Source organism: Clytia hemisphaerica, unplaced genomic scaffold (genome assembly GCF_902728285.1).
Source record: "Clytia hemisphaerica strain Z4C2 unplaced genomic scaffold, Clytia hemisphaerica genome assembly, whole genome shotgun sequence".
Taxonomy (NCBI): Eukaryota; Metazoa; Cnidaria; class Hydrozoa; order Leptothecata; family Clytiidae; genus Clytia; species Clytia hemisphaerica.
The window spans coordinates 1,078,663-1,096,440 of NW_027103744.1; the positions used below are offsets into that span (position 1 = coordinate 1,078,663).

General features: G+C 33.8%; 4 protein-coding genes across 4 annotated transcripts in view; 1 reads left to right on the forward strand and 3 right to left on the reverse strand.

Annotated features, from left to right (window-relative positions):
* Positions 1-1,966, reverse strand: part of LOC136805334 (innexin inx1-like) — a 44,929-nt gene extending 42,963 nt beyond the window's left edge. Inside the window, exon 1 of the mRNA XM_067061924.1 lies at positions 1,809-1,966. The gene's annotated coding sequence lies outside the window, so the exon portion shown is untranslated. The remainder of the gene's footprint in view (positions 1-1,808) is intronic.
* A 957-nt stretch (positions 1,967-2,923) lies between these two features.
* LOC136805338 (microtubule nucleation factor SSNA1-like) lies at positions 2,924-8,358 on the reverse strand. The gene is made up of 3 exons (XM_067061929.1): positions 8,248-8,358; positions 7,127-7,326; positions 2,924-3,516 (listed from the first exon to the last, which is right to left on the reverse strand). Exons 1-3 carry the CDS (start codon positions 8,297-8,299, stop codon positions 3,409-3,411), a joined length of 360 nt encoding a protein of 119 aa, XP_066918030.1. The 5' UTR covers positions 8,300-8,358; the 3' UTR covers positions 2,924-3,408.
* Positions 8,359-8,434: 76 nt separating this feature from the next.
* LOC136805339 (DNA-directed primase/polymerase protein-like) lies at positions 8,435-11,622 on the reverse strand. Its single transcript, XM_067061930.1, has 3 exons — positions 10,537-11,622; positions 10,147-10,254; positions 8,435-9,748 (listed from the first exon to the last, which is right to left on the reverse strand). The coding sequence occupies exons 1-3, from the start codon at positions 11,612-11,614 to the stop codon at positions 8,811-8,813; spliced, it is 2,124 nt and encodes a 707-aa protein (XP_066918031.1). The 5' UTR covers positions 11,615-11,622; the 3' UTR covers positions 8,435-8,810.
* Positions 11,623-16,959: 5,337 nt separating this feature from the next.
* LOC136805340 (rotatin-like) overlaps positions 16,960-17,778 on the forward strand; it is a 45,271-nt gene continuing 44,452 nt past the window's right edge. The window contains exon 1 of the mRNA XM_067061931.1: positions 16,960-17,110. The gene's annotated coding sequence lies outside the window, so the exon portion shown is untranslated. The remainder of the gene's footprint in view (positions 17,111-17,778) is intronic.

A 17,778-nucleotide genomic window follows, 5' to 3' on the forward strand; every position in this document is an offset into this window, starting at 1 on the left:
TGACGTGACCATTAAACAATCATTCAGAACACAAATAGTGACGATTTATTAAAATTAGTCGTTTGTTTCTTATAAAAATAAAACGTTTAGAAACCAAAATTTCATGCTCTTGAAATATTCTTACATATTCAAGACTTTGTGAGCAAAAACAAACATCTATCTCATCAAAAAAATGAGTAATTTGGCTAAGAACATTGATGTATGCTTATTAATAGTGATTCTTATAGATAAAGATGCGTTTTTTGAGCTGAAAAATTCTTCTTTTACAAAAATCTGCTTCAGCCATCTTTTACCTACTTTCATGCAAAAAATCAGAAAAAAACAATGAAAAAAACAATTTTTCACAAAGTCCAAAAAACCCTTTTTTGGCCCAAATTTGCCCAAAAACATTTTCTTTCGAAAATCGGGCTCCGTTACATTCGAGGGTTTATAGTTATGCATGTTTGTGCAATAAATCATAAAGAATGAAAGAGCCAATCTCGAGAAAAGCTAATACCTAAGTAATTGATAATGTGCTTATAAAAAAATATCGAATTTGGCCAGTTTTTTTATAAAAACACGCCAAGCAACCCAAATTTTCTGTCTAAACACACATATTCTTCAACAATAAGGCCTCATGACCAAAAAAGAACATCTTTCTCATATAAAAATTGAGTAATTTGACTAAGAACATTGATGTATGCTTATTACAAGTGATTCTTATAGATAAACATGTGTTTTTTGAGCCAACAAAATTTTTTTGCAAAAATCTGCTTCAGCCATCTTTTACCTATGATGGTACCCTACTTTCATGCAAAAAATCAGAAAAAATTAATGATCCAATTTTTCACAAAGTCCAAAAAACCCCGTTTTTTAGCCGTTTTTTGGCCCAAATTTGCCCAAAATTTTTTTTTTAGAAAATCGGGCTCCGTCACATTTTGCCCACCACCATTTTGCACCTTGTACCAAAAATCAAAAGATTCCTATGATTCAATCCCGAGAAAAGTTGGTAACAGACGGACGGACGAACACAGGTTAATTTATAGGACCTCCAGGTAGGTCCAACAAAAGAAGTTTATCAATAGAGATTTAGAATAAAAGAATGTTCAAAACACAGCTAATTGGCTTAGGTTTCGAAACTCTCTATTGTTTCATTAAAACCTCAGTGCACATGCGATTTATCCGGAGAACTTCAATATTCAAACAACAGCAGTGCGCATATCCCAAAGAGTAGGAGTTTTACGCTCGAATTGAAGGAAGATATGACGTAGCCTAGGATCAGAAAAAGTTTTTTCATTACGCTAATCAAATGATGGAAACATTTTCAAAGTCTTTCAAAATTGTATATGGGGGGTTTACTTACATAAATCTAGGCCTTTTCGGCCTTAATAAACCGACATGGGCACTTTCGATTTCTTTGCCACGATTTTTTTTAAAGTTTTTTGAAAGTAAGATTTTGAACTAGATTTCATTAAATAGCACAGTTGAATAATAAAAATATACGTAAATAATGCTTTTCATGATTATACATTTTTCAACTCAAAGTAAACACGTATCACTTATATGTCTAATATCTTTCATAAAATAAAGCCAAATGTGATGGTAAGCTCTGTGGTCGCTTTTGTCGGCATATGCCGACATCTGGCAAATAGGTCGAACCTTAAAAACGGACGGCAGTTAAAGGGCTAACCATGTAATATTTTCGCCGTCAATTTTCGGAGTCAAAATGGAATCATAATTTGCAATAAAATCTACAATAACTAGAAGAGAAAGAAGTACCCAAAAAGAATTGTACTCAATCGAGTTTGAGAATTTGAAAAATACCATACCATGTGCACAAATTAGCAGATGTCTTCTTCTTCATGAACTTTCAACAATCCATTTGATTGGAATTATAATATATCATCCCAGCGAGTTTCCCATAACTCTCGTCTTCCATTGGAAATACAATTTGTTATTATTATTAGTAGCTTAATTTAAATTTTTTTTGATTTTATACCTAAATTGAGTAATCATGCATAAAATTCACAGAAAATAAAACATGTCGGAAATAGAATATTCAAATCGAACTTGAAAGCCAGACCTCTAGTTCCTTTAAGAAGCTTGTTGATTAGAATTGGGCTTTTCCAGAAAATTTTTTACCCCCACTGTTTAGGATATTGATTATTCGAAGGATCGAACCCCTGGATATCCTACTTTATTAGTAAAGACCCCCCTGGATATTGTATTTTTTACTTGAAAAGACACTTTACCTCTGGATATTTCCGCTCCCTTGTAGATATTTAATCCCCTGGATATCCACTTTTGAACAAAAATCGTTAACCCCCTAGATATCCGATATCCTCAACAGGGGGGGGGGGCACGGACTATTTCTGGAAGAGCCCATTATATGAAACCAAAAATCAACCAAAGATTTGGTCATAGTTTCTTTGCCTGAGAGGCTTGTGATGTAAGCATCAAAACCTTCTTTTATCGAACATCATAACTTGTCATTGGAAAAAAATCGAGGAGTGTTTTCGCCCCAGTTGCTATAAGAGTTTCTATGCCCTTTCCTTCAAATATGAAGATTTTCAAAAGAAACACTGATGAAATCATGGGCCAAGCGATATCTAAAATTGAGATGCTACTGATCCTCTATAGGAGTCAACCGACCTTTTCATAAATTTCGTTACGAACATCACTTGCCTCGTTTTGAAATTATTGCCATGGTGATTAACTCCCAGCAGATTTTATTAAAACTATTCATAAAAAAATCATTTAATGTCTCAAGAGACATAATCACCATGGTAATTGTTTGAATACGAGGCAAGTGATGTTCGTGAAGTAATTTACGAAAAGGTCAATTATGGCAAATTTCATTAGTGGAATAAGCATGTAGCCGTAATAGAAAGAAGGAGAGAAAATAATCATTTATTGTTAAGTCATATCCATTATCATATCATTATCATATCATTATTAAAAATCCATTAATTTACAATATATGGCACGCAAAAATATAATATATACAAAAAACGTCACAAGCGTCTTCTTAGAGGGGTTTTCTAACAGATAACATTCGATATGTCGATAATCTCAATAGACCCACTCGATATCCCCAAAAAGCAATAAGAAGAGGGAATTCAATTTGTTTTATCTTCATGAACGATTTCCAGTTTACATTTACAGCGAGTAGCAGTCTCAACATGATAAACATGATTGCAAAGTGGTACAGAACCAGACAATAAAATCATAGGCGTAGCGAGATACCCTGCAAAATTTATGAGGGAGTGCAGACGTTTATGACATATTCATTATCTTTTGATAAAACAAAGACGCTCTCATCCATAAATTTTGCAGGGTATCTCGCTACGCCTATAAAAAACTTATTGTTAAAACTCAAACCCTTTTATACAACCAATAAAGGTCTTAACCCTTTTACCTTTCCCCCTACTATACCCCATGTTTGTTCACATGACCATGATTGTTTTTAGGTGGCGGTGCATCCTTGACCACTTCTTTCTTTAACGCGTGTAGGAGTGTTTGAGAACTTTCCAATATCTAAAAAGAAATGATAATACAAGACAGTTGATTTCATATTCTGATTCTAGGAATGCAATAAAAGTTCAGCTCCAGGATGGGTCAATGCTTTTGAACAATACGGTCCTTGATAATGGGAAGACCACTATCTTATTTATTTCACATGTTTTTTTTATTATAAGCAATTGTATGCCCCTTGGTCAGGCTTGTGTATGCTTAAGTTCTCAAAGCATCCAGACATAGCTTATGCTTATTATATGCTTATAAATCATGCTTATGATTCACCTCGAGCCAAGTTTTTAGTGAAATTTCAGAAATTTTGAAAAAATTTGTTCAAATTTTGGGAGCAGTGGAATGTAGGAAACTGTGGAAAGTCTTTTTTTTTTACTTGACCTCTACCTTTAGTTTTTTTGACACAGCTTTTGATTGACAGAACCGATTTTAAAGTTTTTATACGAAATTTAAGTTAAGTATTTCCCTATAGAAAGGGTGGGGCGTCAAATGTCAAAGTCAGAAAATTCAAGATGTAGTGTTTTTTTAAGAAAATTTAACCTATTGTGAGGCATTCTGCGCAATTTTTAAGGTCAGAAGTCCAAAATTGGCCGATGGGGTACTGATGGGGTACTGATTCGCACTACAGGCAAAAATTGGAAAAAATGGCATTTTCTGGCCTTTTCAGGCCTGTAAATATGTCAAAACTATTGCAAATCCTATTTTTTTCATTTGCTGTACTAAACTTTATGAAGAAACAACAAAATAATCATATTGGGTTGAAAATTGTGCCCATTAGAGCCCTAAACGAGCCGTTTTAAGCCAATTTTGGGTAGCAAAATGCTTTTTAAACTGATTAATTCACATGTCTGAAATTTTCAGAGATGGAAGTCCTAAATAAAGTTTTTAAACAAAATGAATTTTAATTTTTTCATTTTTTTCAAAAATTCATAATGGCGTCTTCAAAAATCGCTTTTTAGCAAAAAAAATCATATTTATCAAAAAATAGCATTTTTTAAGGCAAGCTTCTACAAACTGAGTTTAAATGCTGACTGAAATTTTTTATGCAATGATAGTATTCTGGAGATACTCCAGGGAAATCAAAATCTTTTGGGTCTGGGATGCGTCTATGTCCGCCATTATGGAAAGAAAATCCCTGCTAAGAGCCATTTTTCAGGCAAAAACCCAAATTTGAACTAAAAAAAATTTCTAAAATGACAATAGACATGGGCCCGAATTTTCTTGCAGTGATAGTATTCTGGAAATATTGCAGGAAAATCAAAATCATTTGGGTTTGGGATTTGGGTATATCCACCATTTTGGAATTGAAATTCCTGCTAAAACGCAATATTTGAAGCCAACATCCCATTTTTGACTGGAAAAATCTTAAAAATGGCAATAAACATGAACCTAAAATCTTTTTGCAGTGATAGCCTTCTGGAAATACTCCAGGGAACTCAAAATTCTTTGGGTGTAGGATAAGGGTATGTCCGCCATTATGGAATTGAAATATGTGCTAAAACTGGCTAAAATGCAACATTTCAAGCAAAAACTCCATTTTTGACTAAAAACTGCTCTGAAATGGCAATAGACTTGGACCCAAATTTCTTTGAAGTGATAGTATTCTGTGAATTCTCCTGGGAAAACAAATGCATTTGAGTCTGGGATTTGTTTACATCCACCATTATGGAAATGAAATTCATGCTAAAACTGGCTAAAATGCAACATCTCAAGCAAAAACCCAATTTTTGACTAAAAACCTTTCTAGAATGGCAATAGTTTTGGGCCCATGATCTTTTTGCAGTGATATTGTTCTGTAAATACTCCAGGGGTAAAAACTATTTAGGTATAAGATGTCTCTGGGACAACAATTTTTGAACTGAGGCCAGTTTTAAAATGTATATAAATAATATTTCATGCCAAAATCCAATCTTTTTTTGACGGAACAAGTCTTGAGAATGGAAATGTATGTATTGTTGAGTGGAATAGAATTTTTGCTATAATTTGTTTCAACTAGTATTTTTAAATTAAAGGATTGTAAATTCATATTCTTTGTTATAATGTAACATACAAAATATTTAGTCAATTATGACATATTGGATGGAAATATGTAGCATTTTAACAGAGATTTCATTTCCATAATGGTGGATGTAAACAAATCCCAGACTCAAATGATTTTGTTTTCCCAGGAGAATTCACAGAATACTATCACTTCAAAGAAATTTGGGTCCATGTCTATTGCCATTTCAGAGCAGTTTTTAGTCAAAAATAGGGTTTTTGCTTGAAATGTTGCATTTTAGCCAGTTTTAGCACATATTTCAATTCCATAATGGCGTACATACCCTTATCTTAAACCCAAAGGATTTTGATTTCCCCGGAGTATTTCCAGAAGGCTATCACTGCAAAAAGATTTTAGGTTCATGTTTATTACCATTTTTAAGATTTTTCCAGTCAAAAATGGGATTTTGGCTTGAAATATTGCGTTTTAGCAGGAATTTCAATTCCAAAATGGTGGATATACCCAAATCCCAAACCCAAATGATTTTGATTTTTCTGCAGTATTTCCAGAATACTATCACTGCAAGAAAATTCGGGCCCATGTCTATTGTCATTTTAGATATTTTTTCAGTTCAAATTTGGGTTTTTGCCTGAAAAATGGCTCTTAACAGGGATTTTCTTTCCATAATGGCGGACATAGACGCATCCCAGACCCAAATGATTTTGATTTCCCTGGAGTATCTCCAGAATACTATCACTGCATAAAAAATTTCAGTCAGCATTTAAACTCAGTTTGTAGAAGCTTGCCTTAAAAAATGCTATTTTTTGATAAATATGATTTTTTTTGCTAAAAAGCGATTTTTGAAGACGCCATTATGAATTTTTGAAAAAAGTGAATAACTTAAAATTCATTTTGCTTAAAGACTTTATTGAAGACTTCCATCTCTGAAAATTTCAGACATGTGATTTAATCAGTTTAAAGTTTATGAACTTGCAAAATTGGCCTTAAAAAGCATTTTGCTACCCAAAATTGGCTTAAAACGGCTCGTTTAGGGCTCCAATGGGCACAATTTTCAACCCAATATGATTATTTTGTTGTTTCTTCATAAAGTTTAGTACAGCAAATGAAAAAAAATAAGATTTGCAATAGTTTTGACATATTTACAGGCCTGAAAAGGCCAGAAAATGCCATTTTTCTCCAATTTTTGCCTGTAGTGCGAATCAGTACCCCCAGGGGGTTCGGCCAATTTTGGACTTCTGACCTTAAAAATTGCGCAGAATGCCTCACAATAGGTAAAATTTTCATAAAAAAACACTACATCTTGAATTTTTTGACTTTGCCCCAAAAATGACTGTTGACGCCCTACCCTACTATAAAATAAAATAAAATCGACAAAAAAACATTACGTTATCTTGACAAAACTGTATATATACTTTTTTCTGGCGCACCCGGTATAAAATTTCTCACATGCATAATCGGAACAAGAAGACGTTTATAATTATAGGAAGTCGTCAAAGAAATTCTTGAAACAGCATGGCCTAAGTTATAACTTTTTAAAAGGCCTCGCTTTGTTTTAAGAAGGATACTTAATCAACTGGAGTAAGATATGGATCACTTAATCACTTAAGTGTTTGATGATACCTTCATGTACGCAGCCTCAGTTTCAGAAATAGTTCGATCATAATCGTTTTGGGCTGCGTATTTCTTTGATAAACTCTCCGTAACTTTTGCCAATCTTTCAGTTAGAATGCGAATATCGTTTTGAATTTTGGTTTTTTCTTCTTCTTCTGAGACGATCTGTCTGTGTAGTTCGTCACGCTTTGTACAAAGATCTTCGATACCTAAACATACGATAATGTTTGGTTGGATTGACATTGAAATAAGTAGAATCACAAAGTTCTTAATTATTCAGTTCTTAAGCTAATTTGAAAAATCCGAGCAAAAAATCAGAAATGAAGATGAGTTGTGCCGGCAATCTTCTTTCAAAATTATTATTTCTTAAAATTTTTTTATTTTGAAAATTTAAGGTGTTTTTGCTATTTTTTCGCTGTTTTGACGCCATCTTAAGGTTAAATTTTTAAGCGACCGCCAAATTAAATTCCCGCCAAATTTAGTTTTTTCGCCCATCCGCCAAATTAAATTCCCGCCAAAATTTCTTCCTTTAAGGTAGTACATTGAAAGTTAGTTCTTTATTTCTCAATATAAAAACAACAGAATAATAGTAATAAAGCTATGGTTTAGATCATAGATTTGTAAAGCCCGAAGGGCTAGATGTCGTGCTTTAAGCCATCACAGGCAAAAAAAAGTGAATATCGGAAAAAGATATTGTTGCTACCGCGAAGCTCCTGATTGGTCAAGCGCTGAAATTCTATTGTAATGTCACGTGACTTAGGTAGGATTTCCTACCTAACCACGGTACACTATTCAGCAAAAGTACGCAATCTAGCCCTTTGGGCTTTATAAATCTATGGTTTAGACGGTCTACTTATCACCCTGTCTTTCTAATTGTGAATTAAAGTGGGCGGAAAGTTGGCTGTCAATAGCCGATGCAGGCCTCTTTTCAGGTCAATGCAATGACTTTTTCAAATCTTTTTCAATGTAAGATTCTAATTGCCAAGCTTCTGCCGATTGTTTACCTATCTAACAATAAGAATTGGCAGGACAGAAAGTCGACCGTCTAAACTATAAAACGAACCCCCAGATGTGAGGATTGCCAGTCACACCTATAAAATGGTACATAAAAAAACAGAAATATTTCTTACATTTTACGAGTTCGTTGTTGTACAGCTGCAAAGCAGCCCCTTGATTCGACATCAGGTACCAAATGAATCCTTTTTTTCCCAGTTACTTAGATTTTATTGTTTTATTTTTACCTAAATAAAAAAAAAAAAAATGAACCTTGAATATCAACGAAAGAATATAATTGGAGAAGTCAGAGCCTGAAATGAATACAAGATGAGATCCGAGCATAATCTTTCCAAAGCTTACAAAATATAAAAAAATAAAATAATTAGAATTACAAAATATAAACATAAAAATAACATTTCATAAAAGATTTCATGCAAGAATTCATATTTTCATTGAAATTTTCTCTTGAGGCGAGCCAAAGTGAGTTAACTTATGTGGTATTGTTAAAATTCGAGAAACCATTTTCGAGCATTTTCGACACTCTAGAGTTACAAACCAACAACCGTTTTAAGAGATCTGGAAATTTCCTAAATTTTCCTCTCAACAATTAGAAAGAAAGACTCCCTTTTACCTGGAAAATTTGGAAAACCTTCCTTTTCCAGGGCCTGATTAAAACCTGAGAAAAGATCAAAAGAGATTAATCAAACGAGAAATCCTCTTCAAAAAATTTGTTCAAGGTATTTTCTTGAGAAGAAGAAAACACAACGTTTTTTGAATCCAACACGTTCAAGTGTTCATTTGGTTTAAATGCACTACTTGTAGCTGACAGTTCAGAATCATAATTCAAATCACTTTTAATCGAATTGAATTGAGGTGGTCGGAGAGAAAAATCGGCGTCTTCGGTAAACTCTGGTTGAGAAACAAGACTGTCTGACCAAGTTTGTGAATTGCCAAACAGATCTTCTGGTGAGTTCAACGACAATACATTGTTTGCCGTCCAGGATACTGATTCTTGATTCACATTATCTTCGGTAAAGGATAGTGATTTATCTAAGAAAATTTCATCATCAGAACTTCCAATATTAATATCTTCATCAATGGTGTCGTTTACCAGGGTTGTAAAGGTTGAACTCTCACATGAAGCATTATTTGGTCTTTCTGAATTGCTGTTGAAAGTACTGAAAAATGGATTCGTGGACGAGTTCCCAGCATTAGGTGACGCATCACCAATTCTGTTTGAAGCAGTTGAATCTGTATTTTCGAACATACTAGTTGTTGAGAGTTTCAGAATCTCTTCATCCAATACTGTGTCTCCTTCATTGAAAAAATCTTCCTTCTTTCCAACAAAATCTATATCTGAATCAAAAATTGCCATTAAATCATCATCAAGAATATTGCCAGTCGTTTCTGAATTTATAGGATTGATGTCTTTGGGTATAGGGATTTCTTCAGAGCGATAAGCACAGCATTCGAAATCGTGACATTTTTGATAAAGTTGTGAGAATGTTAAGTCAGCGACATAGTAAATGTGGTTGCTTTTGTGTTCTCGTTTGATGTTCCCACACCACCGATTGTCACCAATATCATAAATGATCATTTGACGATCCTCATAGTGAATCCATCTACGAATATGACCTAATGGTAATAATGCGTGTTTTATGTTAGTTTGGAGGGGTTTTGATGAAATGGCAGATCATTAAAAGAGTAGACCAAGAATACTCTAGGAGACTAATTTTAATAAAAATTGTCTTTTAAGGAAATTCTCTTTTCTGATTTTCCTAAGGAAAATGTTAAGAAATTTGATTTGTATTTTCAAGGAAGGTGATTGTAACATTAAAGCTTGGAATTATTTGTTCAAAACATCCTATTTTACTCTTCTAAAAACAAATTCAAATCTTCTTAACCCAATTTTATTTGAAATTTTAACTTCATAAGTCATCATAAGAACAATGGTGTCTTGTAAGATATTATTAACCTATTATATAAAAGATACTTTGAAAATGACAAGACATAAAAACACACTTTCAGCATACCTTTAGGTCCATTCCTATTGACAGTATCCACAACAAACTTATCGAGATCAGGAAAAAGGCTACTGACGCCTGTCTTATAATGATTATTTGGTTGAGATGTACTTCGGTCTGGAAAGAGGAAATTCAAATTTAACAAATAAAAACAAGAACAATACTAGCCAGATAACTGATGGTAATGATAACATAACTGTGCTTCAAAAAGTTGATTCTGACAACTGACTCTGGATTTCTTACAACTATAGGAGTATTGGGGTTGGCATTTACTAGCTTATTTTTTCTTTAAACCAGTTTTAAAACCAGCATTGAAGATACGATTTCAGAATTAAAAATTATTCTGTCTTTAAAAATGTAAAAAAAAAAAAAAAAATTGTCTAAAATATTTGTACCCACCAAATTGTTTTACAATTTTGCAAGCATTTTCATTTCCATAACAAAGAATGTCATTTTCTTTATAATCAGCGGGACAGACCAAAGTATCAGCAAATTTTTCAAAATCCTCATCAAACCGTAGATTCTTCATTTGATATTTGATATACATATCTCGTCTTTTTGGTCTGGTCTTGAAAGTATATCTGTTGGATTCATCTGATAATACAAGTGGAACATGCTTGGATACTTTACTGGATAGGTATAATCTAAAGTTTCGATTCTTAGAGTAAACACATAGATCGCATATAAACATTTGCTCATTCTTTTCATTCATTATCATAATATCTTGCAAGTCTTTCGTCGGTGCGTTTATAATATTTTCTTTGCTATCACCATCATCATTGATAGGTAGAAATTTATTATGGCTACCAGTTAAGAAGAAACTGCGAAGTGAAAAACAAATTTCTTTTACGAAATCACCACACTGGATATTGTTTTGAAACAAAAGTTTTGGATGGATGAATATCAAGTGTCTGGAGAATTTCGTATTAGTGCTCGAAGACATATCAATAACATTTTTTGGAGTACAATGGATATTAAACTCTTTGTTGAGACAATGACAAACATATCTAATGAAAAGATCAGTAACTGCACATCCGTCTAGTCCTGGATTAAATTCATATTTGTATTCAATATCAAAATAGAGTCGACAAGGATTATTCTCCATGATCACTTCATAAAAATGTTTCTTTGTGGGATCCATTGTGTTATATCTATTCCAGAATTGTTTTCTTGTTGTCACCAAAAATGATCTCTTCCCATCTTGTTTTTCAAGTGAAAACAAACAGACTGACTTTTCTTTCACTCTTTGACAATATTCCAATGCATCTTGTTGTCTGTGAAATTTTTTCCACACTCTTCTCTCTGTGAAACAGTTTTCATAAATTTGGATCTTGGGCAATGGGCGCTTTATATACTCGTTTTCACGCTCTAAGCGCTTTCTTTTCTTCGACAATAAATACAAATACTCTTTTTTTGTGGAACCACTATAGAAACTTTTAGGTGACATTCCATTTTTAATTCCATTTATAGCATTCATAGTCCTAAATATAAAAATAGCAAAATAGTGGATTACAAGTCAATGACCAAACTAGTTTTACAAGTTTTAGTCAAAGTTTAATGAGTAAAAGTAGTAAGTATATTCATCTGGGGGTTGTTGACAGAGCGGGTAGTGAGGGAGTCTATCCCCTTTTCTATCTGTGCTAGACCCATCAGGAGATAGGTGGAGCGCTACACCTACTCTCATTTCTCAGTAATTTTAAATCTGATTTTTGTAAATGATTGATCAAAGACTTTAGTGTCATTTTATTTATGATGTCATGAACTCAAGCATCAGTTTACAAAATTTTGTTTAAATTTATTTTACCCCAATTGCTGGGGTAGCCTACCTTTTAGGAACACCCAGCTTTCCTCTGTAAAATTATTAACTTTCTTGCTAATAAAGCTGCTGGACTAAAATCATTAACAAAACCTATGAAGCACAAAATGAGCATTCTCTCTTCCCCCAAACTTGTTAAACAATGTTGGGGCGAGCTAAGGACCGGCCAATATTTCTCCCCTCCCCCCCCCAACATTGTTTGGAAGGGAGGGGGAGGTTATTACAATGTCTATCTAAATTTGACCACCCAAAATGTGCCATAATATATTGGCAACAATTATAGATTGCCACCATATTTATCTATTATACAATATTGTAAACAATAACAAAAAGACTGATAGATTTACATAGAGTTTTATAGATTTTTTCAAATTGGACAATAAAGCGAAAAGCAATAGCTGATGGAATTTAATGTTATTTTTGCAGTAAGCATGAAGTTGTCATTATTTGCAATTTTTTTCAAAAAGTTGTCATTATTTCCCCTTTGTACTGCACAAGCAGCAGACAAAATTTATGAGCTTTTGACTGTTCAAATCTAAACAACAGCCGACAGGGCAAACAGCCCTATAGTATGCCCTACCTTATTGGTAGTATATTTTGTGTGTTACATTGCTAAAGTTTTATACCAATAAGGTAATACCTACCTTGTGCAATCAATTTTATGATATTGCGGCTGATTGCGGGAGATAAGAGATTGTATTCTAGACTGAAAGAAAAAGCTTTATCTCTTTTTAAACCCCATAAAAAGAGAAATCCAAAGAATGGATTATAAACACGAGAGGGCATGGAATGGCTGCATATGGCATGTTTTATTTTCTTTCGTATTTTTCACAATATCAATTTGTCTTGCCTTTTTTTGTTTTCGTGTTTATAAAAGATGTGATATCAAAATAAAATTAAGTTACTTTAAATAATGACTCTTAGTAGTATTATAGCTCCATCCTTAATCAGATGTAAGGCTATTGACGATAAACTTGAATGGACAGGGCAAGTAAATTATGTTTTAGGAAAAGTTAAGAAAGCCTCTGGTAAATTCGTCACATTTTGTTTCCATAACAACCTCATACATACCTACGGAACTTATCCTTGGTAGGGTGTATGATGAAATGGGAAAAATTGACTTTCTAAGACTTTCTGCGAAAAAATTAGCTCAAAATCTTCAAAGTTGACCGTTTGCCCCAGGGTTTTCTAAAATCAATATTTTCGAAAATTTGTGAAAAATGGGGGTTTTGCCTAAGAAAAAATCCTAAAACCCTCTGTGTTGATGCTATGGCCCTGAAATTGGGCCCAAAATGCTCATTGGAAAAAAAGTACGATTGAAATGTAACAATATAGCTCTATCATATATGAAAATTACAATAATATAGGTTTTTAGGCCAAAAATGACCTAAAACGCAAAAGACAGGCTTTTGCCCGATAAAAAAAATCTAAAGCCTGTTGTGTTGGTGCCACAGCCCTCAAATTGGGCCTAAAATGTTCCTTGGAAAAAGTACTGATGAAAGTTACCCGGATCTTACACAAGTGTTTCAACCGGTATTCCAACAAAGCCATATTTTGGTTTGTACAGAAATTTTGCCCGCTCAAATCTAAACAACAAAATGGTCAATCTCACTAAATTAAAACATTGCGGCCACAGCATTTCCCTGGATAAAAATTCTGGTCACGTGACCATCCGTGATTTTAGACCAATGAAAACGCTTCATTTCCCCGGATTAAAGTTGTGTCTACACTAACACGCGGGAAATGGCTAGAAAACAAGAGAAAAAACCGGGGGCCAAATTAAATTTTTCTTCCTTCTTGCGGCAAACATAAAAGACTTTAAGAGGCCATTTATTTAAGAAAGGGGTGTTATATCATAAATGAATTATGTAAGTAAGTGATATTTTAAATAACAAGTTCATTAACAATTCTATCAGTCAGGCGCATCCTAGCAAATGAACGGGGTGAGCATTTGCATGGAGTATTCGTCACCCAGTGCAAATGAGATAGGACGTCTCAGGCTAAAAGCGTGAAAATGAATAAAAATGAACTTCAAACTGAAAACGGGAAAAAAGGAAGAAAACCGGGAACTTTATTTTTTCGTTAAAAGTTTCGTCAATCTTCGAAGACAAAATTGACCCATCAGTTAGTCACACTAGGAAATTAAGCTTTCAGAAAAAAAAACATCAGTCATCTACAGGATACATTTCAACAACAAGGATGAGAGTTACCTGAATCAAGTTTGCAAGACAATATTAATTAAAACTTGAAAGTTGGAAACAAAATAAACCGTGCAACAGCCGAACAGCTAAAATCAACCAACCAAAATTTTTCATTCAATTCCCGAGACAGCGCTTCGATTTTTAAGGCCTTGTTTATACGCTAAAGTAAAAACAATTCCGCACATGTAAATGGGTCATTGCTGAGGTCCGGCAAATTTTCCGGGAGATAGCCTATCCGGCGGTGCGCGGATCTAGGTGGGTTCCACCTCCCCCGTAGATCTTTTTCTTGGGAAGTTGATCTTCAAATTAGTTTTCAAGATTGGCTTGGCTCAAATTTTTTCATCTATGGCTCAAATTTTAGGCAATTTCTCAAAGTTTTTGAAAATGTTAATTTCATTAAAAAGCGCCGGGTTATTTTTTAACGAACCCCTTTAGAAGTTTTGCGGCGCATTTTTTTGCTTGAGAGTCAAGTAAACGATATAGCGCTTTCGCAGCATTAATCATTGATACGCATTTTGGCGGGACGCTAGTGTGACTAACTGCCCATGGAAAAAAAATTTCATCTATGCAGTTCTTCAAAATGAAGCAAAATATTTCCAACCCGGTTCAATTCAGTGGGGTATTCAGTGCTATTACATCACTTTTGTTTTCGACCCTTGTATTTGCCACCAATCGCAAGTGAAAAATACCCCGTTCATTTGTAGCAACTCCAGAAGATTTTTCAAGTTTTAATTTTTTTTTCAAAATCTATCCTATCTTGTAGAGCTTTGAAAAAGAAAGAAAATGAGGGGTCATAGGCCTCCAGAGGATAAGTGGTTGTAAAGATATTCAAATTTTAGTGTCAAAATTTTGACTAAAAATGTCAAAAAAAGGTTAGGAAAATAGCTTGGAAAAATTCGAAAAATGTGTCAAAAAAGAAAAAAAAGAAATTTTCCAGTCATGCTTCTTAAATTTTGCATATCTCTTTTTCTAGTGTAGCTAGAGACCTCAAATTTGGAGGGAGAATTCTTTGATGGTGTTAAAATATTATTATATAAAAATATTTGTAAAATATTTAGTATATTTATCAAAATAACGAAAGATATATATTTTTTTGAAAAAAGAAGACATTGCATTGTTTTATTTTTGTTTTTGAAGAAAATAGCTTGGAAAAGGTTGAAATGAGTCAAAAAAGGTGGTAGGACCCATTTTCAAGGGGCCTCTGGAAATGGAGGAACAAAACTTATGAGTAGAGAATAAGTTTTTTCTGAAAGTAGAAACCCAAATGAAAAGAAAATCCATTTCGGCAGAAATAAAAACTTTTTTTTGGGACATTCCCATGCTAAAGAAGCAAAAAAGTTAAAAAAACTACATGAAAATGAAAGAACTAGAATTAGCGAATGTGATTTTTGAATTCCTCACCCTTTTTCTGATAAACATACAGCCTCCAATTACTTTTTCCTCCATTTCCAGACACATTTATTCTTCGAAAGTTGCAAATTTCTTTTCTCCCGTCGGCAAACAATTTTCAAAATGTTGCAAAACGTTCGGCATTTTACCAATTTGCCGTCTAGCCTGTGTCCACAGTGTTATATACCGCTGGAAAGCTAAGATCGCGGGCTTTCTTTTAGTAAAAACCGGAACGCTTTAGCATACATAGAAGAAAAGTTACAAGGGTTCAAAGTTCACGGAAAAATGAAACATTTGGTTTGACGTCAACGATAGTTGCGTGACTTCTGGAGTCGCTATCATTTGCCAGGATGCGCTGACTGTCTATTTTGAAGTTTGTTTTTAAAAACAGAACCCCCCCAGTCACTAGCTACCACTGTTCACTGATGCATAAAAGTTACCCGACTTGACACATAAGTTACCAAACATACAATATTCCCAGCCGGGCGGCTTTGAAAACCTCCTACAGGTTTACATTGCCAGGCGATAGTTTGTTATGTAATAGATATTACCATGAAAATGGGTAACTTGCATCAGTGGAGGCTAACATGCATATCCCTCAAATGAAAGACCTGGCTGGTCATTAAAATACAAATTTAAATAAAAATAAAAATGGTAGAGTAGAGCTGCGAGCGGAGTTGTATTTTAATGACCAGCCAGGTCATTCATTTGAGGGCTATGCATGTTAGCCTCCACTGATGCAAGTTACCCAATCTCACGGTATGGTATTTTGATAAAAAATAAATTAAAAAAAAATATCATTGGAATTCCGGAAAATCGAGCGATTAATTAAGGTAGCTACAATAAACTTGAAATCCAATTCCATCAGCCAAAGGCATGATGTCAAAATGTAGTCAAATTACCGAGCAGAGATAAAGAAAAACCTAAGTTTACCTGGCTTTAACTGACCATCTACCTCCATGTATTTAATCTTTATCTTTAAAAAATCTTTCAAACAGAAACGCACCTAAGGCTAAGGTATGGTATAGTCGGGTCTGCTTCCAATATATAATTTGGAACTAGACTAGAGTTAAGCGTATCATATAATTAGTTCAACTCATAATTGTATAATATAACATTCAAATTAAAGTATCTGTGTTCGTCATGAACAGTATTATCTTTATTATTATCTTTATATTATCTTTTGATCACTGTTTTGTTTGTAGTACGTTACTAAAAACCCCGACAAATTTAATCATGAATTCGAATTCCTGCCATGTTTGTTTAGATTGGTGATTATCCGATTATCCCGATTTTTTCCCGGAAATTTTGCCGCCAACTTTTTTTCGCGCCATAAATTAAACTGCACTATACCCAGTACTTGTTGTGCTAAGATGGACTCGATGCTGGTACCAAATCATTCATTGAATACCTTTGGAATTCGGAAAAGGGTCACCAGATAAAGAAGGAAGAGAACTGAAGTTAGAATAGTGAAAGAAAATGAGTGTCAAATTGTGAATGAACTTGTTCATATCATACGTATCATCATTATGAGAACCAAAAGACTTGCGGAGGAAGCAGCAGCAGAGTAAGTAGACAGTAGAGAGTCAACACAACGTACAACCCTGAAATATCTGTTTCCTATTCAGTCAGAGGAGTTCTATCCTAATTAAGCATATTTTTTTTCGATCGCACGGACTTTCTTAATTAGGATTACCCCTTTGTTTTTCAATCCTAATTAAGAATATATATCGAATTTCCAGTTTCTTTCCAAAAATACAAATTTCCACAGATATTCTTATCAGCCTCCAATGAAAGAATTTAGTGTGTAGAGCAGATTTTGAAAGTTTGATACAGTAATATGGATGGAGTCTTGAGTTATGACATTTAGAAAAATGTTCTATTACCCGCAACGGGTAATGCGTATTATAAGACGCGGGTGTATTGCCCTATCTACACCGTAGCAGATAAACATTTATAATGTAGCACGGGCTTTAAAATTCCTAATTAGTAGGGTGGTCAGGCCAAAATTTTCCCCTCAAATTTTGAAAACCAAACTAATTTTATTTGAAAGTCCTTACCTTAGTGAGAAAAATGAGGGGTCATTTGTTAAAATTGGTTAAGTAGTTCCAAAGTTATTCCATTTTCAAACCACAAAAAAACCACCTTTTCAGAGAATCGCCTCCTTACACCACGCCAGCAGGAAATAATTTTCGGAAGCACCAAAATCGCGCCAAAAATGGCGGATGAAATCTA